Source organism: Panthera onca, chromosome A3 (assembly GCF_046562875.1).
Source record: "Panthera onca isolate mPanOnc1 chromosome A3, mPanOnc1 haplotype 2, whole genome shotgun sequence".
In the NCBI taxonomy this organism is placed as follows: domain Eukaryota; kingdom Metazoa; phylum Chordata; class Mammalia; order Carnivora; family Felidae; genus Panthera; species Panthera onca.
Window position 1 is genome coordinate 101,258,781 of NC_138341.1, and position 25,633 is coordinate 101,284,413.

Sequence of the window (25,633 nt, forward strand, 5' to 3'; positions counted from 1 at the left end):
CGAAACTGAATTTGATAATATCTATGGCTATTTTGAATTGCCCTGTGATGATTGAAGCCCTTCCACTTATTAAATTGCCTGCACTTTTCATTTAGTGGCTAGATTGTATTCATTGTCTTAATTGGAATTATCAGTGAGCTATATCATAAATTATACTAAATATAAACACTTGCTTGTTTTAAATCTAAGTGGTTTATGTCTTGAGGTACAGAATGGGACTAGTGATCAATTTTTATTAACTTTAAATGTCTCCTATACTTCTTTATGGCCTTGGAAAGTTTCTGGGCCTATTTGGGAAGTTGTGGTTTTACAATGAATAATCTCTCCCCTTGGTTTCATAGGCAATTGAAAAGCTACAGGCTGGTGCTCTTGCTACAGATGCAGTGACCGCAGCTCTGGTGGAACTCGAGGTATTTCTTTTCTCTATGTTTTATTGAAAATATTTATGAGTTTATGTTCATTATTCTTAAATGACATAAAAGTATTGAGTTAGTTAACCATCAATTATATGACCAGTGTTTCCCAACTGTATTAACAAAGTTATGAAGAGCCCTGTGATATTGCTAGGTTATTTTCCTTGGGGACTTCTCTTAGTAACATAAAAGTTGGTTAAATCAACCCTGCCTCCCTCCCCCCCCCCCCCCTTTCTGTGAGATTCATGAATGCTAAAGTTACTGGTGTTTGGGTACTTAAATTTTCTTAATATGTTCAGTAGGAAAATTCCTGAAGTTAACTCCTCTTCCCCAAAAGTAATATATTAGAGAAGAAAAAATTTCAGCTGTCTAGAAGTATCTAAAGTGAAAGGGAAGTTTCCTCATAAGCCTGACAGTTAGATCTATATCCTGAAGCTATGCTCTGTGAAGTGTGACTTGTCCAGTGTGATTGTTAAGTTGGTCTCTGGTTAACTGAAGACATTGAGGAATTCAGTGGGGAGGCTCTCAAGTTTGCTATAATTTGTTGCAATCTGAGTGTTTCCTTGTTCTTATAATCTGGAACTTTGAGGATGAATTTGTCCTGGAGATATTGAGGCCTTCAGAAGACTGACTTTTGTTGATCAAACTTTTAGAAGATAGATAGATAGATAGATAGATAGATTTGTATCAGTCTATTTAGAGGATTATAGTGAGCCAATAGTTTTCTGGTTGAGAACACTACTTGGGAAATCAAATAAGATATGAAGATAAAACAGTGATGAGTTTGAGGTAGGAGGTGAATGGAGTAGGTCTTCCCAAGTTGACTGGATTGTGGCTCTTTTGTTTACACCCTCATTTCAGAGCACCTACCCAGTCATGCCAGGCCTTGCTTTTCCCTACAAAAATTGTCCAGGAGTTTACCAGAAGTCTTAGCCCTGTTTTCTGTTTATTCCCCTGATTAGTTGTAGAGCTACATTTTTGATCACTCTTTGTGGATTTTAATCTATCCTATTAATGCCTTCAGATTGGTCCAAGTGTATTCAAAGAAGGTGAACATATATGATGGGTACAAATTCTATTGTAGTGTGGTCCCTGAGAGAGACATCTAACTTGGGGTATGTTGTTCCCTCCTCTTGTGACTGATGCATCTTATACCAGATCTACTAGTCATTAGCCCTGGGCACCTCACAGATTCTCCTTGACTCAGTTTCTCATTTATAATATGGGGGTAATTTCTGTTTCATAGAGTTCTGAAGATTAACCGAATTAACGTGTGACAACCACTTAGGTCATTGTATGGCACATAGTAAGCACCCCTTAAAAGTTAGTAATTATTGCTATTATGAAGTGCTTTGGAAATGATATATATGAAGTGAATATTTATGGTAACTGTCAATGACACATTTTTACAATGTCAAGAAAAGGTTAATTATCATGGAGGAAAGGAGAAAAGTGCTTCAAGAAAGAAGATTGATATATTAACTACCAGATCTTACCTTTACTCAAAACACACACACACAAGGAAAGCTTCATCTATCTTAATTCAATTGTTAATTGCAAATTACTGTCCTTTGTGCATAAGACAATGTCCTGAGATAATCTGTGCATGGAATCAGTGTGGGTCCAGGGAAAGAAAAAGAAGGTTAATGAGTAGCTGGGGGATATACTGTAATGGCAATTGTAAATACAAAATTGAGCAAAATTAAGTTTTTCTTTTCTCTTCATCTTAAAATAACTTTAATTTTCTCAAGTTATACTTATATCATGTTGAATATTTTATTACATTTTTCTCCAGTGATGAATCAATCATACTTTTAAAGGGTTTACTTATTTATGCTTAAAAGTGATTGAAGATACATTCTGAAATAGTAAGTAGCTCATGAGTAAGTGAGCTTTATAGTTTAAAATGATGACCTCTGTTTTTTAAGAGTGTGGATAAGAAGTTCTTTTTTAAACAAACTTGTTCTATTTTTGACTGGACTATGTTATATGGATGAATACTGACCTAAGTGAGTGTAGTGTACTCCTCCCCCTAACCCCCATTGTTAAATCTGGAGAAGAATTTCAATTAATTATCTTTAAAAAATCATTTTTATGTGGAGTCTTTGAAATATGTTAATAGTTTAAAGGCTAAGGCTAGCTGGAAGAATTTTCTTAAATCTTAAGAATTATTGGAAGTTGTGCTTATACTGCCCCCTGCAGTTTCAGCCACTTTGATTCACCACCTTTAAACAAGGTGAGGTTTTCAAGTAGAGTTCAGTTGAAGGAGTATTATAATAGTTTGGGTCAATAGAAAGCTACAAGAAAATCAGATTCTAATATTTTCTATACTTAGAAATATATAAATAACAATTTTGAGTCCTTTCAGCTTACTGAAAAGTCCCAGAGAATCTGATTTATAATGTGTTATGTTTACTTTGAGAGTAACTACTTATCTTTAAGTTTAATCAATCTATTTGGTAAAGCTAAGTCTTGTCCTGATTACCAAAGCCATACCTTTGCTTTTTGACTTTGGGATGTACTTTTTGAGTAAAAAAAGGGCCCCCTTTTAAAAACCTGTCTGTTACTTTACTACTTAGGCAGATACTGAAATCGGTTTGAATTCCTTGAACACTGTGGACTGAAATGACTGAAGTAGTTTCATGGTCCTTACTGGCTAGAAGGGATATCTGGCCTTGTATTTAAAAAAAAATATGAGAATTGCAGTTACCCAAATAGTCAAAAGTATAATGATCTCAACTCCATGCCATAGGGGAGGAAGAGACAAGATAAAAGAAGTTTATACCTAGAGACACATACACACTTAATGCAGGCCACCCAGACTCATCATTTTGAGCTTTTTTTGGAAGCTGGTTACCTTGTGTAGTTTCATTTTCCTCGTCTACCACTACAGACAAGTGGAGTCATCCTAAGACAACCACTTCTGGACACTAGAGGGGTGTTTCCATCATTTAAATAAGGGAGGAGGTGAGTGCATAAGTTTCTGCCTTTAACTGACCAGCTTCTCTCTTCAGGGTTTTGGGAGGGAAGGTGGCCAGTCCCATTTGAGAGGTGTTCTGCAGTTTGGGAATGAAAATGATATGATACCAAAGTGTATTTTGTTTATCTTCAAAATGTGAGGGAGGAAATGGAAATGTCAGTTTATAGATCATATTTTAATTTATTGTTAAATTTATTTGGTCCTATTGTTTCATTTAGCTATTTATAGCTTTTTGAGATTATCCTTATAACTCATGGGAAAGTGACTTCTATTTATTGGATAGTACATTTCTGATGTCACTCATAGTAGAGAAGACAGGTATCATGAAGCATCTTGATCTTCCTGTCTGGGGCTATGCATCTGGAAGACAGTTGTATTTATGGCCGCTTCGGGAATAGTTTTGGTTCAGGTAGTGGCAGTGGATTGTAAATTCTAGACCGTAATTGGCACATTTCACATGGTATAGCTTCTAATGCGAATTTCTTCTTTGAGGAAATTGGCTTTAGATCTGGATGAGTCATGATGCAGCTGCTAAAGTAGAAAGTGTATCATGGATTCTGATGGAAAACACACTACTCATAAAATACTTGCTGAAACTCTCTTTGCACATTGATGTTTTTCTATAAAAGTATTAAGACCCAGCTTTAAAATTTCTAATAAGGAATTATAGGTGATATGGGAATGACAGACTTTGGAGAGGTTATTGATGAATCTGGCTGAGAGTTTGAATATCTTGGTGTAGACTTTGAGAGATTTTGGCCAATTCATTTTGAAAACTGGTTATTTTAGTAGGTAGAATATTGTGCATTAAACATAGTGGTAGATACAGCTTTCAAATTTCATATAGTGAAAGGCAACTTGCACAGGCTCCTTTGTTGAAAATGTTTTGTTGAGTTTATGTTATTTTAAGTGGACCCTGCAGTTCTTTCATTGACTTGATTTGATTCATCCTTTAAGGCTCCCTGTGGTCAGAGGAGATGGTAGTTCATGGTTGAAGCTAGTTTATTGTTCAAATGTTTTAGCATTTAAAGAGCACATTATATTGGGCACATATTTTCATATCTGTCTGCCTCAAACAGTCTATTGTCTTTGGTCTCTATATAATCCAATATAATGCTTGCTTATAAACTCTAGGAAAATTCTTTAAGAAGTAACTTCTTATCCAGATGGCTGATAGTTTAGGGTGTGAGAGAGAAAAAAGTATTTACATTATTATATACTTATATTATTACATATAATATTGTTACACATTTATCTGTCTCTACATCCTCTTATACCCAGAGCCAGCTCTGCATGCATTTCTTTAAAGCAGGGATCTCCAGAAGGTCATCATTGTGTACTAGTCTGTTGTTGGTACCCTGGTCCAGGCCTCTGGGCAGCTGCAGGATTAGGCCACACCCCCTTCTCTTGGGCTGGAATTGTCTATATGCCACTGGGAGAGAGAGCACCTAAGGCTTGCCTGTCCTTGAAATGCTTAGTGGTCATGGAGATGGTATGGATTGCTCATGGCATATGGGTATATCTAAGATGGAAGGAAACATATGGGAAGCGCTGATATACCTCACTTTCTCTCAACAAACCTGTTTGCAAGTTTGCTTGTGGTGTTTTTGTGAGTAGACACTTAACCACATCTTGCCTCCTACCCAACTTCAGTGTTTGTTTTTTGTTGTTGTTGTTGCAAATAAATAGGGGTTTGCTTTATAGGCATTTCTGTTTATTTGGGAGGTTAGAAAAGTATGCAAATAAATAAGCATCTCCAATTTTCTGAACATTTTCTGTTTTGCAGAAATCATCTTTTCATAAGCAGAGGGTAGCTGAGTATTTCAGTGGTTCCTTGCTTCCTCCGCCCCTCCTCTCCCCCAAGGGGCTGCGCTGAACACATTGGAAAGACAGTTTGATGCATTTAGCTCACAAATACACAAGTGTCCATTAACCATAATGTGACTGATGAGTCCAATTTTAGACCTAACACTCTTGAAAGTCTCATTTTTCTCTTCAATTGAAAATATCTTTTATTCTCTATAATATGGGGAGGATCTGTGTTTATATATTTGAAGCAAAGAGTTTTTTGTTTTCATTTTTAAAGTGTTTATTTTTGAGGTGGGGGGGGGAGAGGCAGAGAGAGAGGAAGAAAGAGAATCCCAAGCAAACTCTGCGTTGTCAGCCCAGAGCCTGATGCGGGACTTGAACCCAGGAAACAACGACCTGAGCAGAAATCAAGAGTCAGATGCTTAACCGACTGAGCCACCTAGGCACCCCTTGAAGCAGAGTTTTACTTCTTTTCCTTTGTAGTACTTAACCCGTTTTCATTGCATAAAATTTGAGTTTTGACTTTAGATGCTCTTTTTCCTTTTTTTTTTCCAACTTAGTATCATTGATTATTTCAGTCAACTACCCCATTTGCCTGTCTGTTTAGCATTATTTCCAGTGGTGCTTCAGTATTTCTGTGTATTCCAGCTGTTTATAGAGTCTTTATGTTTCTCTGCATTTTTTTTTTTTTGTTTTATTTTTTGAGGTGTACATACACAGTTACACTTCATGGAGTTGCATCCAGCCAAGTGTCCATGTTCTTCTTGTGAAGAGGCAGAGAAAATCACCTCTCCCAAGAATTTCCACCTTCTGACCAAGGGAAATGTGTCCTGAGGAGCTGTACGCAGATGGGAGGCAACTTGTTTGCTTGTTCTGCTGCTAGAGCATTGATTTAATTAGAAGACAGGCTGTGGGTGGCCATGTGCAGACAAAGAAGCACCAGACAGAGCCCAGTTAGCCTGGGACAGTAAAAGTAAGTTACGCTCTTTTTAAAACACTTTTGAGTACTGATGCTGATTCTTGCCTTTAATACTAAGGGGCAACTTGTAACTTACTGTTTGTGTTTACACAATAGGTACATTTATCTGTTCTTTTTGTAAGACCCTAGAAATTAAATGTGCTCTCTAGCACAAAGTACCTGCTTAATGGACAAGCAGTGATTTTTTTTCCTTTAAATTTTTTTAGAACAATAAGAAGACTGAGTCACTTATTACATTCTAAATTAATTTTGCACTGCATCAAAACCATGTATTAGTTTTTGGTGAAGTCAGAACACTGAAGTACAGAGCTTGTTGTGTTTTACTTTGTACTGATGGGAACATGAAACATTTTTCACTTTTTTTCTAGCCATTTCTTGATGAGTTGTGTGACCTTATCAGATGTATTCATATTGGCTAAATCTAGTAGAAGATACGGTCCAAGACCAGACTTAGCAGTTCCCGAGGAGCATGTAGCTTTATGAATGAACCTTCAGTTTGCTCTTGGAATTGTTCTTCTCCGAACATACTACAATACTTTTATATATTAAAGCCACATTTGGTGGAATGGTGGAATTGGTGGTAATCTGTATTTTGGCTGTGTGAAAGCAATTTAGACTTATGAATTGAGTGTAAAATATCTTCTTGTCCTGTATTAATAGAGTTATCAGATTCATTGGCCCTTAGATTTATAGTGTAGTGATTATTGAATCATTTTGTGTGTGTGTGTGTGTGTGTGTGTGTGTGTGTGTGCATGTGCTTGTGCATTTGGGGCATCAGTTTTATAATTGAATATCTACTGTATTTTTTTGTTTTATTTAAAAAATTTTTTTATTTTTTTGTAATTTCTGGGCTAAGAAGCTTTTTCTGTGTTCAGCAAAATCATGGGCTGATATCATGCAGGTCAATCTGTAAGACTGCCCTTTGATTTTAAATTTTTGCCCATTTTCTCAGACCTGGCTTTTATTTAGAATCTGGAAAGGAATGAGGAAGAAACTTAAGTTACATGATTTTTAGGAATCCAATCAAGATAACATCCTAACTCCTGCTCCAAAGTAGAACAAAATATTGCTTCAATTTTCTTTGATTCATTTTCTGTCTGTCTAGTTTTTATGTGTATAGTAGGCTTTACCTAAATGCTAGAATGATGCAGGATTGCATCGCACTCTAGCAGAGCAAACAGCTTAAAATTGAATTCTAGGCATTCCAGTTGATGAAAGTTCTTTGGTCATTACCACTGCCAGGGAGTTTTTACTGGTAGTCATTCTCACTCAGGGTCTAACCTCCTTCATGGTACACACATTTCCTGGCAGTTCATGACATGCTTATACTATAACATAGGACATCAACGCTGTTAACACTTGTTAGGCTTCTTAGAAGATTCAGGGTGAGGCATTTATTTATGTTTTCTTCTCTTGGAGTACATGCAGATGTTAACATTTTCTAGTGTGCTGGAAGTCTTTGTAATAAAAAGAAGCATTATAAGTTACTACTTATTAAGTTAGTAATACTTCTTTCTCCCTTCCAATTCTTACCATGTCCTCACCTCGCATTTGATAGAAGGATGGTTTAAGTTACTGTAATTCCATGGTCTGTTAGATTCTTTTTGAGTGATATTTCCATATTATTGTCAACATGGTTAAAAGGTATAATTATTTATACCCTTTTGAAAGGAAGTGTATGTGGATGCCAAATTTGGCTCTACTAGAGAAACAGCTACATTTGTCTTTTCTATTGTACCTCTTGTGGAAAGGACAATTTCAGGTACTGTGTGTGCTAACCTCTTCCTGGACATCGTAAAGAATCCAACTAAAACAAAGTTTAAAACTATTTCAGATGTGCAAGTATATTGGAGCCAATATTTTATTTTAGAGATCTGTGTTGTGTTTGACAAGTAACTCTTTGTACTGCAATTCTGTGGCCTTCAATTAAAAAAAAAACATGAAAGTAAATTGCTGTGATGTCCTTTTTCTACTTAATTAATTATGATATATGTTTATTTGCAAATTAGTCAGATTAATAATAGAAAGGAGATTCATAAAGATCTGCAGTGCTTTTTATTAAAATGTTTTTTGTAATAAATTAGAGAAAAACATGGTCCTATTTTTTGACAGAATACTGTATGCCAGATCAACAAATGCTCTAATGAACAAGTATCAAACATTTGTTGTATTTATTCTGACATTTCCAGAAGAGTTTGGATATTTCAAGAAGATCATAAAGAGTCTTAGTTCCTAATACATACGCTGTTGTGTGTGAAGGTTTTTTTTCTCCCAACATAAAATATGTTGTCTTTTGTGTTATTGAATAGTTAAAAAAATGAACTGTCGCAGATGCTAAAACTGGGTATTCAACATACTATATTTGACTCAAATGTTCACAGAGTGTGATGCAAACAAATGTTCTCTCAACTTACATCCAGGATAGCTAAAATATTACTTTAACACATGTTAAAAGTAGAGCACTGTAACTATTTGGCTAGATATAATTCCGGGCTGTCTAAGTTGAGTAATTTCCTCAGGCATTCCAACTTTGATCAACCGCAGCAAGAACTTTTAGCATGTCTGTAAAGCAGCCAGTGCATCTGTAAATATGTCCTGAGGTAGAGAGAAAAGAGAATGCCAAAAAAAGAAAGAATACTTTCTGTCATTAAGGAGCAGTTACAGAATGAAAATGGAAAGTTTTTTGTTTCCCTAGGAACTCTTTTTAGATCATTGAGCCTCTGATGTCTAAGCATGCCCTGTGGTTCTGTATTAATGAATGAAAGATACCTCATTTGGGCCTAGTAAAAATGTTTTTGGCTAACTCTGCTGCTGAGACTTATTGGTTAGAGTCCATTAATTCTTAAACTTTCCAGTCTTTCTTAATGTAATGTTAAGTGGCTAAAAATCTAACATAAACAATAGTATATATCAGTCAAGTGGGTCTTGCTTGTTTTTATTTGGCTAGTATTTGAGTGAAATATGATCCTATTTTATTTTTTTTTTTTTTTTATTTTTTTCAACGTTTTTAATTTATTTTTGGGACAGAGAGAGACATAGCATGAACGGGGGAAGGGGCAGAGAGAGAGGGAGACACAGAATCGGAAACAGGCTCCAGGCTCCGAGCCATCAGCCCAGAGCCTGACGCGGGGCTCGAACTCACGGACCGCGAGATCATGACCTGGCTGAAGTCGGACGCTTAACCGACTGCGCCACCCAGGCGCCCCTATGATCCTATTTTAGAGAATAGTTCTAAGTTTGTTTTCAACACATGGATGAAAGAAAAAAAAGGGTTTCTGGGTTTTGTTTTCAGTGACCTGAAAATGAATTTGCAAATATCTACTGGTTTCTATACAGAAGCATTAACTAAGAATATTTATAATGGTAAATTGCCCAGTGCTATGTTGGGAGCTGCATGTTTCTCATATTTTTAGACACAGCATGCTCCTATCACATTGATATCACTTGGCCTGAAGATCTTTCAAGGAGTTAACAACTACTCGCAAAGTGGATATTAAATGGAATGTTCTGTCTAGCTTCTTTCCAACCATGTTGACTACAGTCTCATGATAACAAATACTATGACCTTTTAATTAGCTCCAGTTGTGAAAATTCTCCTTTTTGGGTCAATATTGTATCAGACATTACGACAAATCCATAATCTTGTAATTTCCTTGTGGCAGATCTCTATTGTCCACATTCTTCAGTCAGTCAGTCAGTCAAAACAAGGTTAACCCAGTTAAATAAAATTTACTAGTAGTAGGGGCACCTAGGTGGCTCAGTCAGTTAAACATCCGACTTTGGTTCAGGTCATGATCTTGAGGCTCATGGGTTCGAGCCCCACATCGGGCTCTGTGCTGACAGCTCAGAGCGGGGATCCTTCTTCGGATTCTGTGTGTCCCTCTGTCTCTGCCCCTCCCCTGCTGGAGTTCTGTTTCTCTGTCTCTGTCTCTGTCTCTCTCAAAAATAAAACATTAAAGATTAAAAAAATTACTAGTACTAAAAAAAAGTTTTATTGTAGTTTTACCATCTTTTCATGGTGCCCCCCCCCCCCCCCCCAAACTGGACAAGTCAGGCAGTATATATTGGTAGATTTATACCTTTTTAAGCCCATCCCCTGTATCCTGAAAGAGGTGTAGAGAAATGGTGAATGGGAAAGTTGTGGAGGATAGGTAGGGGAAGGGCAAGGCCTGGGTAAACTAATTGTGATTTTCATGGACAGGGTACTTGAGCAGATTTCTGAGTTGGTTACCTTGTTACTGTTTCTTTGTTTACCCAAGAATTTTTCTTCCTGTAAATATTGTCCATCTGAATGCCATAATTTCTTCAAATTTAATGCTTATTTAGTTTCATGTGCTTATTGCTTTGATCTTGAAATCATTACAGTTCACACTGAGATGAGAGCCAACTTTCTAAAACAATGTGGAATCTGATATCTAATTTATAGATAGGTTCTTACTATCCTTTAATTATTTCACCTGATTTGCGCTTTGTCTTTTTTTACGTTACCTGAATATTGAAGCCCCCACCCCATGGAGCTATGTAAGCTGTGTGTGTGTGTGTGTGTGTGTGTGTGTGTGTGTGTGTGTTGTTTTTTGAGTTTTTCTGCTCCAAACTACTGGCTCCAAAGAATATCATGTTTTATCATTTTGATATGTCAGTTCACCATTAAGTAAAGTTCTATATGAAGTAGACTAATGGTGACCAACATAATCTTGAGAAGAATACCATGATTCATCTTTCTTCTTGTGGATTCTGGGTAGAAAGCTTATCTGACTTATTTGGAGAAGCAAAGAAGTATTATAAATTCTAATTGTCATAATCAGAAGATATGTGGCATTTGACACTAACCTGGCTCTTCCTAGTAAAGTGTGTTGACACATTGTAGTTAGACTACAGTGCTTGTAGTGGCTTACTTCTGTATCTATTCTTCTTGTTTACGCAGCAAGAAGAAAGAATATTCAGTATTTTAAATATTCAACTAAGCATGAGAATGAAATCATGATTTGTTGTTTGGACTGGCATTTGTGTCAAAGAGCTACTTTGCCTGAAATCTGTATTGTGTATTCAGTTTTCACTGAAGACTTAGCAAAGCTCAGATTTTGCAACAGAAGCTTAATACCTTATTAACCATTAGGCCAGAGGTTGCAGAAGAGACAGTTCACAGATATGTGTTGATTGGCTGTTAGACTAGTTCATAAAAATTGGAATTTGTTGCCAACATTTAAAAATTAGGAGACTAAAAAATATGTATTTCTAGCTTCTATTGAAAAAATGATACCTGGCTACATGGAGCATGCATTCTCTCAGGCCTTCAGTCTGCCAGTTTTAAGTATAGGAGGCTTTGTAATTAAGATTGTATTTTCAGTTCAAGATAAAGCTGAAAATAAGGCTTGGGCAGATACACCAACTTTTGTCTTGTTGGAAAGGCCTAGAAAATGAATTGATAGCTTAACAGGGATTTCTACCAAAAGTAAGGGTAAAAGTGGAATGAGCTTTGATTTGAATTTTTGCAATTGGAATTGGACTGAAATATTAACTTATTATTTTGAAAATGAACTTCAAATCAAACTAAAGACTTTTCAAAAAATTTCCCATCAAAGCAGTTTGAACCAGAACCAAAGTATCTCACTCCAGAGAGTTTAGAGCTGGAGCTAAAGCAGATCAAAATACCGTATGGCCCAACTAAACTTGAACTAAATTGTTCATTTATTTACTTCTTGTCTCAGGAATAAAATATTATTTTCAGTGTTTTGTGGTGAAGAATGTACCAGAAATGACCATAAGTACAAGCATATTGCACTGATTTCCAAACTTTGTCTTGCTAACCTCCTAAAGGACATTTAGCGTCCAACATCATTTATCTTATCTTGATTCCACTACTTCTTAATGGAAAACATACTTAGAAAAGTCACTGATTTGCACATAATATCTGTGGCTGCATCTGTGATGATTATCCAGAAAGCTTTGTATGTTCTTTTCAGTAATTCTCTCATTTTATTAATCTTCCAGTTCACCTAATTTTTCTGCAGTAAAAGTTGAGTCTTGGCTTCCAAAGTGGTTAGCTTTTGTAGCCTCTCTTAGCTCACGTGTGCTTCCTTGCTTCTCACCTCTTCCATGCTTTTGCTGATAGATGCGTGGGAAAGCCTCCTTTAGATGAGGTTCACAGAGAAAGTGAAGTTAAACAGATTTTGGAATTCATTTAGGTTGGAGTTTCTCAAGGTGTGAGTTGTGGCCACCTGGATTAGAATCACTTGAGGTAGCTTTTTCAAAAAAATGAAAACATTCCCTATCTGCACCTCAGAGGACCTAAATCAGAATCTTTGGGGATGGGAATCTGGAAATTTTAGTTTTCTGATTCTTTTTAAAAAAACCTTTTTGTTTTGAGATAATTGTAGACTTACATGTAGTTGTAAGAAATAATACGGAGAGGGGCACGTGGGTGGCTCAGTCAGTTGAGTGTCTGACTCTTGATTTCAGCTTGGGTCATGATCTTGCAGTTTGTGGGTTCACATCCTACATTGGACTTTGCACTGACAGTGCAGAGCCTGCTTGGGATTCTCTCTGTTTCCCTCTCTCTCTGCCCCTCTTGCAAGCTTTTGCTTGCTCTCTCTCAAAAATAAATAAATAAACTTAAAAAAATAATACAGAGAGATTCCTTGGGTCTTTTACCCCACAATGGTAACAGTTAAAAAAAAAATTGCAGTTAATCTTTTATTTTCAGAATTATACATTATAGTTTCAAAACTTTTTAATGATGTATAATATACACATAGAAAAATATACACGTTTATTATAAGGGACAGCTCCTTGAATTTTTCAGAGTGGACATAGCCCCGTGGAACCAGCACCCAGATAACAAAATATTTGTACCCCTCCAGAAGGCCAGTTATGTCCCCTTCTAGTCACTCTGGGGTAAAGCCTGTTCTGAAATGGAATCATGCTGTAAATAAGTCTTTTGTGTCTGGTTTTTGTTTTTTTTTTTTTTTTTTTTTTTTTTTTTTTTTTTTTGTTAATTGAGGTGAAATTCACATAACACAAAATTAGTCATTTTAAAGTAATTGAGTGGCATTTAAAGATTTGTAATATTGTGCTACTGCCACCCTCTGTCTTATTCCTGGAACATTTTTATCTCCCTGAAAGAAACCGTGTACCCATTAAGTGGTTGCTTTCCATTCCCTCCTCCCCTAACCCCATGGCAACCACCAGTCTGCTTTCTGTCTCTATGGATTTACCTGTACTGAATATTTCATATAAATGGAATCATACAATATGTGATCTTTTGTGCCTGACTTTCACTTAACATAATGTTTTTAAGGTTCATTCACATTGTAGCATGTATTAGTACTTCCTTCTTTTTTGTAGAGTATAATTCAACATTGTTCATGTATATGCCACAGTTTATTTATCCCTTCATCTATTGACAGGCAGATCTAAGTTGTTACTACTTTTTCCCATTTGTGAAGAGTGTTGCTGTGAACATTCCTGTTACACGCATTTGTCTGAGTACCGAATTGCTAGATGATACTAACTCTTGTGTTTAACTTTTTGTGGAACCATCAAACTGTTTCCACAGCAGCTGAACCATTTTATATTACCAACAGCAGTGTATGAGGGTTACAATTTCTCTACATTCTTGCCAGCACTTGCTATTTTTTGTCTTTGTGAGTATGGCCATCTCATAGGTGTGAGATGGTATATCATAGTGGTTATTATTTTTATTTCTTTAATAATTACTGATGTTGAACACCTTTTCATGTGCCTGTTGACCATTTGTGTATCTTCTTCAGAGAAATGCCTATTGAAGTCTATTCAAGTCCTTTGGCCATTTTTTAATTGGGTTATATTTTGGTTATAATTGAAAGTTGGAGTTCTCAATATGTTCTAGATACTGTACTACTATTGCAAGTCTGGAATTATGTCAAAATAAACACTTGAAAAATAAATTGTAACTACCGCTGTAGTGTTGTCTCCCCATTATAGTCCTCTGACCATGCCCTATCTCCTGTCCTGTTTCATTTTTCTCCATCATATTTACTGCTATCTAATATGCCATCTAATTTATTTAGTTTTTTATTGTCTGTCTCTCTTATCTAGAACGGAGGCTCCATGTGGGCAAGGATATTTTTCTGTTTTGCTATATCCACATAGTTTACATTATGGATTTACAAACTAAGGCCTGAAAGCCAAATCTGGACTGCTGCTTGGTTTTGAACAGTCTGCAAGCTAAATATGGTTTTTACTTTCTTAAATGGTTGGAAAAAAAGGTCAAGAGAAGAATAATATTTCATGACACCAGAAAATGTTGTGAAATTTAAATCTCACTGTTTATAAACAAAGTTTTATTGGAACAAAGCTAGGCTTACTTGTTTTTGTATTTTCTCTGGCTACTTTCATGCTAGAAAGGCAGAGTTGAGTAGTTGTAGAATTGCCTGTGTGGCCCACAAAGCCTGAGCTGTATAATATATCTGGCTCTTTACAGAAAAGATTTGCCTGGCACATAGATGTCCGATAAATATTTGTTGAATGAATGAAACTTAACCTATGCTACCACAGAGGTATCTAAACTGGAAGTCCTTCAGTAATCCCATTCTTGAGAGTTTGAGTTTCATTAGCTGCTAAACAAACAAACCAACAAAATATCCCCAAATGATTTTTTGGGAAATACATTTTCATTGGTCTCTATTCATCCTGTAAATAATGATGATTGATGATAAAATACTAGAGAATTTGTAATTCTTAGGATAGTGTCAGGTAGGATATGTATACACAGGTTTTATCAGGGTTAGTTTGAGAAAGGCTATAACAACATGGAGTGTACATCCTGTTTTTATTACTCTATTTAAAAGAGATTCAACAGCTAGTTTGTTTCAGAACCTGTTTATTTTTTCCTTTTCTCATCAGCTTTAGATTAATAAAGCTAACCTGCATGCTAATGAAGGTAGTGATTAAAATAATTTTGATATCTTAGCATACTTCATGTGAATAAGAAACCATATTATCACATAATTTCATTCTACTGTATTTTATTCATCTAATGGTGTGTTTGTTGATTTGTACTTGAATAACAGGGTATGAATACTAACATACCAGTAATTTCCTGTAAATGTCTAACTTCTTAAAGGGAGATTAGAAATTGGACAAACATAAATCATTTTATATAAAAATGATTTTATAATGTGCCAGTCTAGTTTTTGTACAACATTTGAAAGCTAAATTGTTTGCATCTGTAAGAGCTGATAATAGAGGTCTCATAATAGATCCCCAGAGGTACAGTATACTCTATAGCCTTGCAAATAGTTCTTATTTTATGCTTTCAGCAAAGGATGTTAAATGGGTAATACAGGTTGTGGTTTGTAGCGAAAGAGTAATGCTTTGCAGATCTTTGCCTTGGCTTGGTGTTTGCAAATTTTACTAATAGGAAAGGGTTTACATGTCCTGATGGGGGTGTAGCTCCTCACTTGCATTTTTGGCCTTCCTGCTCTCTCTTTGCTGGGTTACACAGTCAGAGGGATCTTATTTTGTAAAACTTTGTTTCCTTTGAAAGTCATGAATAAACTTAAAAAATATTTTGCTTTTGGGGAGCGTGGGTGGCTCAGTTGGTTAAGTGCCTGACACTTGATATCAGCTCGGGTCGTAATTTCGCAGTTGTGGGATTGAGCCCCACATTGGGCTTTGTGCTGACAGCATGGAGCCTGCTTGGGATTCTGTATCTCCCTCTCTCTCTGCCCCTCCCCCACTCCTTCTTTCTCAAAATAAACTTGAAAAAATATTTTGCTTTTAAAATTTCATCTTTTAGAAGCTGAAAATGCTATTGCTTGAATTTATTTCATTTCTCTTGTTTTAATTGTGAAACAGTTGAATTCTTTTTTTTTTTTTTTTTAAGTTTCCTTATTTATTTTGAGAAAGAGTCAGAGTGTAAGTGGGCATGGGGCAGAGAGAGAGGGGGAGGAGAGAGAGGGAATCCCAAGCAGTCTCAGCACAGTCAGTGCGCAGAGCCTGCTGTGAGGCTTGAACTCACGAAACCTTGTGTGATCATGAGCTGAGCCAAAATCAATAGTTGGATGCTTAACTGACTTAGCTACCCAGGTGCCCTGAAAAGATTGAATTCTTAATACTCTATTACATTTTTCTGGTATTTCTCTATAAGGGTAACCTGTAAGAATCAATAAGTATCAGCTTAAGGGGTTACAGTTCACAATCATTCTATTTATATCTGGTTGTAATTAACTCCTATTCATTCATTCTGCAAATATTTATCAAGTAGCTACTAAGTGCCAAGCATTACGTTAGACATCTGAATACAATATCTAAAAAGACAAATTACTATACTTTTCGGGCTTAACAGTCTATGAAGAGAATTAGACAAACAGAAAGTACATATAATGTCAAGTAGTAAAAAGTGCCATAAAGAACAATAAGATAGTAAGAGAAAAAAAATGGTTGGGGAAGTTTGGAGAAATGCTAATAACTCAGTAAGCAGAGTGCCCACTGATGTCATTTGAGTAGAGATCTGAATGAAATGGAGGAGAAAGCCATGCAAAGATGTTGGGGAAGGGAGTTTTTGGTTAGAGGGAAAATTATCCCATTATCTCTTCTTAACCTATTCTTTATAACACTTTATCCCCATGGAACATCAGCTATTTATATATATGTATATGTGTATGTTTCTGCACAAACACAGAGTCTTTATTTATTGACTTTTTCTCCTATTAGAGTGACTCACTAAACTCAGCATTTCAAAGGAATGAATGAACAAATGTAAAATCCCTGAGGTGGGAATGTTCTCTGTGTGCTCATGGAATTACAAGGAGGTCAATGCGGCTTATAAATAGTATGTGTGAGGAGGGAGGGGCCAGATTATGTAGGGTCTTGTACATCTTGGAAATTAAGACTTTATATTTTATTCTGAGTATTATGGGAAACCATTATAGGTTTTTGAACATGAGAGTAACAAAATTTCTGACATATTTTAAAAGGATTGCTTGCTACTGATTTGACATAATGCTTTCTAGTTGAACAAACTGATTCAGGTCAGAAAATAAAAAAATGACCATTTAAAAAACTTAATGTATATTTTTTATAAGGGGAAAATTAATATATAGGGTGATCAGTTTATATCAAATGAGAGATACACTTCTTTTTTTGTCAGTTTTATTGAAGGGTAATTTATATACAACAAAATTCACCAATTTTAAGTGTACAGTTTGATTTTATAACAAATATATACAATCATGTAATCACCATTGCAGTTGTATATAAGATTTTCATCACCTCTAAAATTCTTTTTCTCTCTTTTTAAAGTTTGTTTATTTTGAGAGAGAGAGTGTGAGGGAGAGGGGCAGAGAGAGAGGGAGAGAGAGAATCCCAAGCAGGTTCTACACCACCAGCACAGAACCTGATGTGGGCCTCCATCCCATGAACCTTGAGATCAAGACCTGAGCCAAAGTCCAGAGTTGGATGCTCAACCAACTGAGCCACCCAGGCACCCCCAAAATTCCCTTTTAATGCCTGTTTGCCTATCCCCTCCTTTTCATTGACCTCTGGCAACCATTATCTGCTTTTTATCATTTTGCCTTTTCTAGAGTTTGGATTAAATACAGTCATATGATATGTGGCCTTTTGTGAATGGCTTCTTTCACTTAGCATGATGCTTTTGAGATTCCTTCATCAGAAAGAGGCTCCAGGCTCTGAGCTGTCAGCACAGAGCCTGATGTGGGGCTCCAGCTCACAAGCTGTGAGATGATGATCTGAGCTGAAGTCGATACTTAACTGACTGAGCCACCCAGGAACCCCGCTATTGTCTGTCTTCTTAATTTTAGCCATTTTATTTTTTTATTTTATTTTACTTTTTAAAAAATTTATACAGGTTATGTAGTGGCATCTTATGGTTTTAATGTGCATTTCCTAATGACTAATGATGTTAATATGACTAATTTCATTATTTTCATGTTATTTGCAATCTGTACATAAAATTATTTGCCCATCAAAAATTTTGGATGGTTTGTCTTACTGAGTTGCTTGGATTTTTTTTTATAATCTGGATACAAGGACTTTATTTTTATGTTTTGTAAAAATTTCTCCCAAGCTGTGGGTTGATTTTTTAAAAGAAACTTTTTTTTTTTATTTTTTTTATTTTTATTTTATTTTTTTTTTTATTTTTGGGACAGAGAGAGACAGAGCATGAATGGGGGAGGGGCAGAGAGAGAGGGAGACACAGAATCGGAAACAGGCTCCAGGCTCCGAGCCATCAGCCCAGAGCCTGACGCGGGGCTCGAACTCACGGACCGCGAGATCGTGACCTGGCTGAAGTCGGACGCTTAACCGACTGCGCCACCCAGGCGCCCCAAAAGAAACTTTTAATTTTAGAACAGTTTTAGATTTACAGAAAAATTCAGAAGGTAGTACAGAGAATTCCCGTATACCCAACACCTGATTTCCCCTATTACTAAAATCTACTTTAGTATGGTGTATTTTTCACAATTAATGAACCTATATTGACACATTATTATTGCTAACTAAAGTCTGTACTTAAGATTTTATTCATTTTTACCTACTGTAAACAGTTTTTCTGTTCCAAAGGGTTTTTTACCTTAGATTATTATATTTTTCATCTTAGAAGTTCAATTTATTTATTTTCTTTATAGCTTCCTTTCTTTTTACCCTCATGTTTTTCTATACCTACTTGAATATATAGATTATGTTTATCAGAACTATTTTAACATTGTTAGCTACCTTTGGAATTGTTTGCTCATTCTATTATCTGTGTCATTTCTGGGTCTCTCTTCATTATTTGATACTTTCTTCTGGATATGGACCATAGTTTTCTGCTTATTTACATGTGTGGTCATCTTTGATTTTATACTAAATATTGTGAATTTTGTATCTTTGGGAGTCGGCTATTGTGGAACTTCTTTGGGGCATACTTGTTCATTGAAATCATTTGGATTTTTTTTTGAGGCTTTGCTTTAAAACTTTGTTAGTGTAGGTCTACAGTAACCTTTCTAAGACTAATCTGGTCTAACTTTTGAGGCATTACCTTCTGAGACTTTCCCTGATAGCCTCACGCTGGCTGATGGGAACATGACCTATTCTTGCTTCTGTGTGAGCTCCAGAAATTGTTCAGCTTACTCTTTTCCAGAGCTTTTTTCTTTGGCCTTGGTAGTTTCCTAACAAATATATGCAGACTAATACTTATTTAAAGACTCTGTATCTTTAGACCTCTCTCTTTGTCGCTCTTTCCTCTTTGTAACCTATACTGCATATTCTAACCTTCTTGGCCTCTTTGCACTCATAACTTTGTCTCCTCACTCTCTTTAGGGTTTCTCTTCCCTGTGCTATAGCCTGGAAAATATTTCTGGGAATTAAGTTGAGATATCTGATTAGCATCTCTTCTTTCAGGATCACAGTCCTGTGCTGGCTGTTGATTGAACTCCATTTGCTATATATTTTGCCTGATTTTTCTAGTTAGGAAGATCAGTATAATCCCTATTATGATTTCAAAATCAGAAGCAGAAGTTCAGTGGACATACTTTTGAAGTTATAAATATATTTCAAAGTAGGAGAAATATTTTTGAAAAAAATGTTTCTAAGATACCCTTTAATTTTCTTTACCTTTTCTTATATATTTTTAAAATGTCAATTTAAATCATCATGCAGTAGTCATTTTCAGAATAACTTTGTGTTTGATGAGCAGAGGGTGTTATGTGTAAGTGATGAGTCACTGAATTCTACTGAAACCAAGAGGTTAACTAACAAGAATTAAAAAAAAAAAAAAAAGAATAACTTTGTTCAGTTTGTGAAAAAATTGGCAGAGCTGATTAGCTGATATATTCCATTTCAAAGATTGTTGAAATAGTGTATACATTGGTGCAACCTTGTGTGTGTATTTTGGGAATTACTGCATATGGGTAGATGCTTCACATTTTCCTCACATTTCAGTTCCTTTTTCATACTTTGAAGATATACATGAGTAGGCAAAGGAGGTTATGTGAAATAAAACAAAACAAAACCTTTGTAATGTGGTAATTTACTTATAATCTCTTTGTTCGGTTCTCAAAATATGAAATAATCTAAGGCAAGAATTCAGAATTCATCTATTTTAAACCATAATCTTTCTTTGGTTGTGTTCTCTTTCCCAAAATTTAGTTATGAATTGATTTAGCTAGAAATATTAAGTTGGAAAGCCTTATTCAGAAGCATTACGCCTAATTATGCATACTCTTTCCAACATCTTATAAAATGCCTTTTCTTTTTCGTGGTTTAATTTCTCTCTCAAGTTTCAAAGTTCTGATCCCCACCCCCCTTTTTTTTGTGTTCCCATTTCTATGATTTCCATGCCACGTAGTTAGTATTTCAAGCCTATGTTGTAAAATAGCCCCTAGTTTAGTCTCTCTGATTCCAGTCTTCTCCCCTTCCTTTTCATACAACATGAGAATGTCAATTAGTTTCCTTGACCAATATGCTAACCTTGACTTTCTCTTATACAGAAAGCTTGACTGGCTTCTTAGTGTTTTTCAGTCAGGTTCAGATTCTGATGAGTAGCATAGCTCTATCTTCATATTTGGCTCCAGTAAACCGTTTTTCCTGAATGTTTCTTCTGTGGCTCTGACACTTTCCCATTGCCTACATGTTGCTCACATCATTTTTACCAACTGTCATTTTCTACCTTCCTGGCTAGTTTTTACTTTTGTTTAATGTCCTTCAGGAAGCCTGCTGTAGGCCATTTCTTTTTGGGTGCTCAAAGCATTTATTATCTACTTACTCATATCTATTTAATTATATAACCTTTTTGTTATTTTCCATCCTGTGATCTTACTATTAATATTCTGTGGACAATTAGATTATCTAACTGCATTAGGACAAAAGCCCTTTTCTTCAATCCCTGACCCCTTTGCTCTAGTTGTAGGTACATACTGGGAAGGTTTAATGTTTTGGTCAGTTTTTCTCGGATCTTGCAGAAATACAGGAAACTGGGGACATTTGTAGATGACTTGAGTCTTTTGGTGATCTATGGATTGATCCAGATTTGCCCTGATTTCTTAGATAGTATTGGTCTTACCTTAGAACAGAGTTAATTTTCTAGAATGTGAGGTAGAATTGTTCATTTTTATGGCCTTTAGTTATTTTGGAGTAGGCCTTTCATTTATGCAGTGACTCTCAGGAGTGTCAACCTAATTTTTCCACCCCTGGGCCTTTTTTTCTTTTCTTTTCCTTTCTTTTCTTTTCTTTTCTTTTCTTTTCTTTTCTTTTCTTCTTCTTCTTCTTTTTTTTTTTTAATGAAATCTTTTGGGACTTTGTCCCCATGATTTTTTTTTTTTTAATTGTAAGATTTTTTTATTGTTAGATTTTGTTCCCATATTCTGTGGTGGGAGATTATGTATGATATTGTCTTGACATAACAAGACTAATGGTATATATTTTTAAAAACTGTATTCACAGTATTAGAAAAATAAGGCAGTATTTTTCTTTTAGATTTCAAATACATGACTGGCTTCTGATTCCAGGCTTTTATGTTCTATGTAGCCTGTTGATGTAAGCTTTTATTTTTTTTCCTTATGATATCTTTTTAAAGATGTAATTCATATACCAAAGAATTCACCATTTTATAGTATACAATTCACTGGTTTTTAGTATATTCATAAAGTTCTGCAGCCGTCACCCTAATTTTAGTTCATCTGAATCACCCCCAAAAGAAATGCAGGATCTATTAGCTGTCACCCCCCCATTCCCCCTTTCCTAACCCCTGGCAACCACTGATCTTCTTTTTGGATTTGCTTATTCTGGACATTTCATATAAATTGGATCATCCAATATGTTATCATTTGTGACTGGCTTCTTTCACTTAGCATTGTTTTTTAGGTTTATCTACATTTTGCTGTGTATCAGTATTTCATTACTTTTAATTGCTGATTAATACTCCATTGTATAGATATACCATGTTTTACTTATCCACTTTATCAGTTGGTGGATATTTGAGTTTGCAAAAATGCTGGAGTATGAGTATTGAATAAGCTGTTAAGAATATTTGGGCTCAAGTTTTGTGTAGACAATTCATTTCTCTTGGGTATATACCTGGAAGTGGAATTGTTGGGTCAAATGGTAATTTTATGTTTAAGTTTTTGAGGGGCTTCCAGATGTTTTCCAAAGTGGCATTACCATTGTACATTCCCACCAGCAGTGTATAAGGGTTCTAATTTCTTCATATCCTTGCCAGCACATCTGTCTTTGTGATTCTTTTTGATGTTATTGTAAGTGGAATTGTGGGTACGAAGTAGTATTTTATGTGGTTTTGATTTGCCTTTCCTTGATGTTGAGCATTTTTTCATGTGCTTATTGGCCATTTATGTATATTCTTTGGAGAAATGTTCATTCATGTCCTTTTCCCTTTTTAAAATTGTGTTTTTATTTTAGAGTTGTGGGAAGTTTTTATATATCCTGGATACAAATCTCTTAAGGGTAAATGATTTGCATCCCCCCCCCCCCCAATTCTGTGAGTTTTTCTACTTTTTTTATTGTGTACTTTAAAGATTTATTTTTAAAAAGAGAGAGAGAGAGTAGGGGAGAGGGCCTTAGGGTGGGGGAGGTGGAGAGAGAGAAAAAGAGAGAGAGACACACACACACACACACTCCTAAGCAGGCTGCACGCTCAGTGTGGAGCCTGATGCGGGGCTTGATCCCACAGCCCTGGGATCATGACCTGAGTTGAAATCAGGAGACAGATGTTCAACCGACTTAGCCATCCAGGTGCCCCTATTGTGTACTTTGAAACCCAAAAGTTTTTAATTTTGAAGAAGTCCAACTTATCTAGTTTTTTCTTTGGTTGCTTTTGCTTTTAGTATCATATCTAGGAAACCACTGTCTTATCTGAGACCGTAAACATTTGCTCCAGTGTTTTCTTTGAATGGTTTTATAGTTTTAATCTTTACATTTAGGTCTTTGTTTTACTTGGAGTTAAGTTGTAGATGGTGTGAGATAGCATCAAACTTTCTTCTCTTGAATTGAATATCCAGTTGTCCTAGCTCCATTTATAGAAGACTGTCTTTTCTTTATTGCATTTTTCTGGCTTCCTTGTTGAATTGACCATAAATGTGAGTCTTCCTTTTTTTTTTTTTTTTTAATTAAAAAAAAAATTTTTTTTTTATTTATTTTTGAGAAACAGAGTGAGACAAAGCATGAGCGGGGGAGGGGCAGAGAGAGAAGGAGACACAGAATCTGAAGCAGGCTCCAGGCTCTGATCAAGGGGTCAGCACAGAGCCTGATGCAGGGCTTGAACCCATGAACTGTGAGATCATGACCTGAGCCGAAGCTGGACACTTAACCGATTGAGCCACCCAGGCCCTGTGAGGCTTCTGTCAATCCTATTACATTGATCTATAGGTCTGTCCTTAGCTACATGCTTATATCACATCGTCTTTTTTTTTTTTTTTAAGTAGGTTCCATGTCCAATGTGTGGCTCAAACTCACGACCCTAAGATGGAGAGTCACATGCTGCACTGACTAAGCCAGCCAGACACCCCTATATTACCCCTATATTGCTGTATACCTCTTGATTGCTGTATTTGTGTAGTAAGTTAAAAAAAAAAACTAGAAGTGTGAGCCCTCCAATTTTGTTTTTTCTTTTCAAAGTGGTTTTGGTGGTTCTGCATCCCTTGAAGTTCCCTATGAAGTTTAGGATTAGTTTGTCAATTTCTGCCTGAAAAAAGGCAGCTAGGATTTGATAGGGGAATGTGTTGAAGCAGATCAGTTTTGGAGAATATTGCTCTTAAAGCTATTAAGCCTTCTGACCTATGAACATGGCTGCCTTTCCATTTATTTAGGTCTTCTTTAATTTTTTCTCAACATGTTTTTTAGTTTTCAGTATATAAATCTTATACTTATTTTGTTGAATTTCTTCCTAAGTATTTTATTCTTTTTGATGTTATTGTAAGTGGAATTGTTTTCTGAATTTCATCTTCATATTGTTCATTGCTAACGTGTAGAAATATGATTGATTTTTGTACATTAATCTTGTATCTTGAAATCCTGTTGAACTTATCAGTCCTAATAGTTTTTAGTCAAGTCCTTAGGACTTTTTATTATCTTCAACTAAGAGGTAATTTTACTTTTTCTTTTCCAATTTAGACACTCATTATTTCTTTCTTTTACCTAATTGTTTTGTCCAGAATATCCAGTATAATAGTAAATAGAATTGACAAGAGTGAACTTTGCTATATTATTCCTAATCTTTAGGGAATACACAAATAATTTTTTGTTAGAAAATTCAAACCATATAAATAAAATTTACCATTGATCTTCCAAATCTTTCCTTCTCATCCCTCTCTCCTTGGGGGGCTTAACCAGCAAAACACGGTGTATTTATCTGTATTTTTATATAATAAAAGCATAGGTTTGCACATGTGTTTTTTAAAAAATATTCAGTTTTTCACCATTAGTTATGATGTTAACTCTGGACTTTTTGTAGATGCCCTTTATCATGTTAAGGAAGTTCCATTCTGTTTCTAGTTGAGTGCTTTTCTCATGAAAGGGTATTGGATTTTATCAAATGCTTTTTCTATGTTTATTGGTATGATCCTGTTTTTTTTTTTTTTTCCCCTTTCTTTATTAACATGGTGTATCACATTAAGTTTCACATATTAAACCAAATTTACTTTTCTGGGATCCCTCTTATTCATGGTGTATGAGACTTCTTTATGTTATGCTGCATTTGGTTTGCTACTATCTTCTTGAGGATACTGTGTCCATATTCTCAAGATATATTCACCTGTAGTTTTCTTTCCTCATTGATGTCTTTGTCTTGTTTTGGAATCAGGGTAGTACTGGTATTGTACAATGAGTTGGGAAGTATTCTTTCCCTTTCTAGTTTTTGGAACAGTTTATAAAGGACTGACATTAAATCTTATTTAAGAATAACTGTATTTTAGGGACATCTGGCTGCCTCAGTCAGAGGAGTATCTACAACTCAGGGTCATGAGTTTGAGCCCCACCCTGGGAGTAGAGATTACTCAAAAAAATAGATAAAAAACTAAAAAAAACCCACAAACTAATGATAGTTTGATTTTTGTTTTTATCTCTTAGGATTCTCCATTTACAAATGCAGGAATGGGATCTAATCTAAATCTCTTGGGTGAAATTGAATGTGATGCCAGCATAATGGATGGAAAATCCTTAAATTTTGGAGCTGTTGGAGCACTGAGTGGTATGTGGACATTATAAGACATTATCTCTATTCTTTAAAGAACTATGAATATTAAGATTTGATGCCTCCTAAAGACTTAGTCAATCCAGTGTTTTCTACCATTCTTGCTAGGAATAGTGTTGAAAATAAATTGTCTTTTCCTTAATTTAAAACATGAAAATCTTCGGTGTGAATAGTTTTAAAGAAAACAGTGACAGCTTATGTTCAACTTTTTGTTAGAGTTTGATCATTCTCCTTCATTCCCTTGAGATTATAGACATGTAACATGTGAGTTA

At 35.5% G+C, this 25,633-nt stretch overlaps 1 protein-coding gene across 11 annotated transcripts in view; it reads left to right on the plus strand.

Annotated features, from left to right (window-relative positions):
• Nucleotides 1-25,633, plus strand: part of TASP1 (taspase 1) — a 310,143-nt gene that overhangs the window by 15,613 nt on the left and 268,897 nt on the right. For 10 of the 11 annotated variants that reach the window (XR_009603954.3, XR_009603956.3, XM_060611829.3 and 7 more), the window contains exons 4-5: nucleotides 342-410; nucleotides 25,238-25,358. Coding sequence is in view for 9 of the 11 variants with exons in the window: in XM_060611829.3 (XP_060467812.3) it covers nucleotides 342-410; nucleotides 25,238-25,358 (190 nt within the window). In the remaining 2 variants the exon portion in view is untranslated. Of the gene's footprint in view, nucleotides 1-341; nucleotides 411-5,908; nucleotides 6,176-25,237; nucleotides 25,359-25,633 lie in introns of all 11 variants that reach the window. The other variant, XM_060611885.3, reaches the window with a different exon arrangement.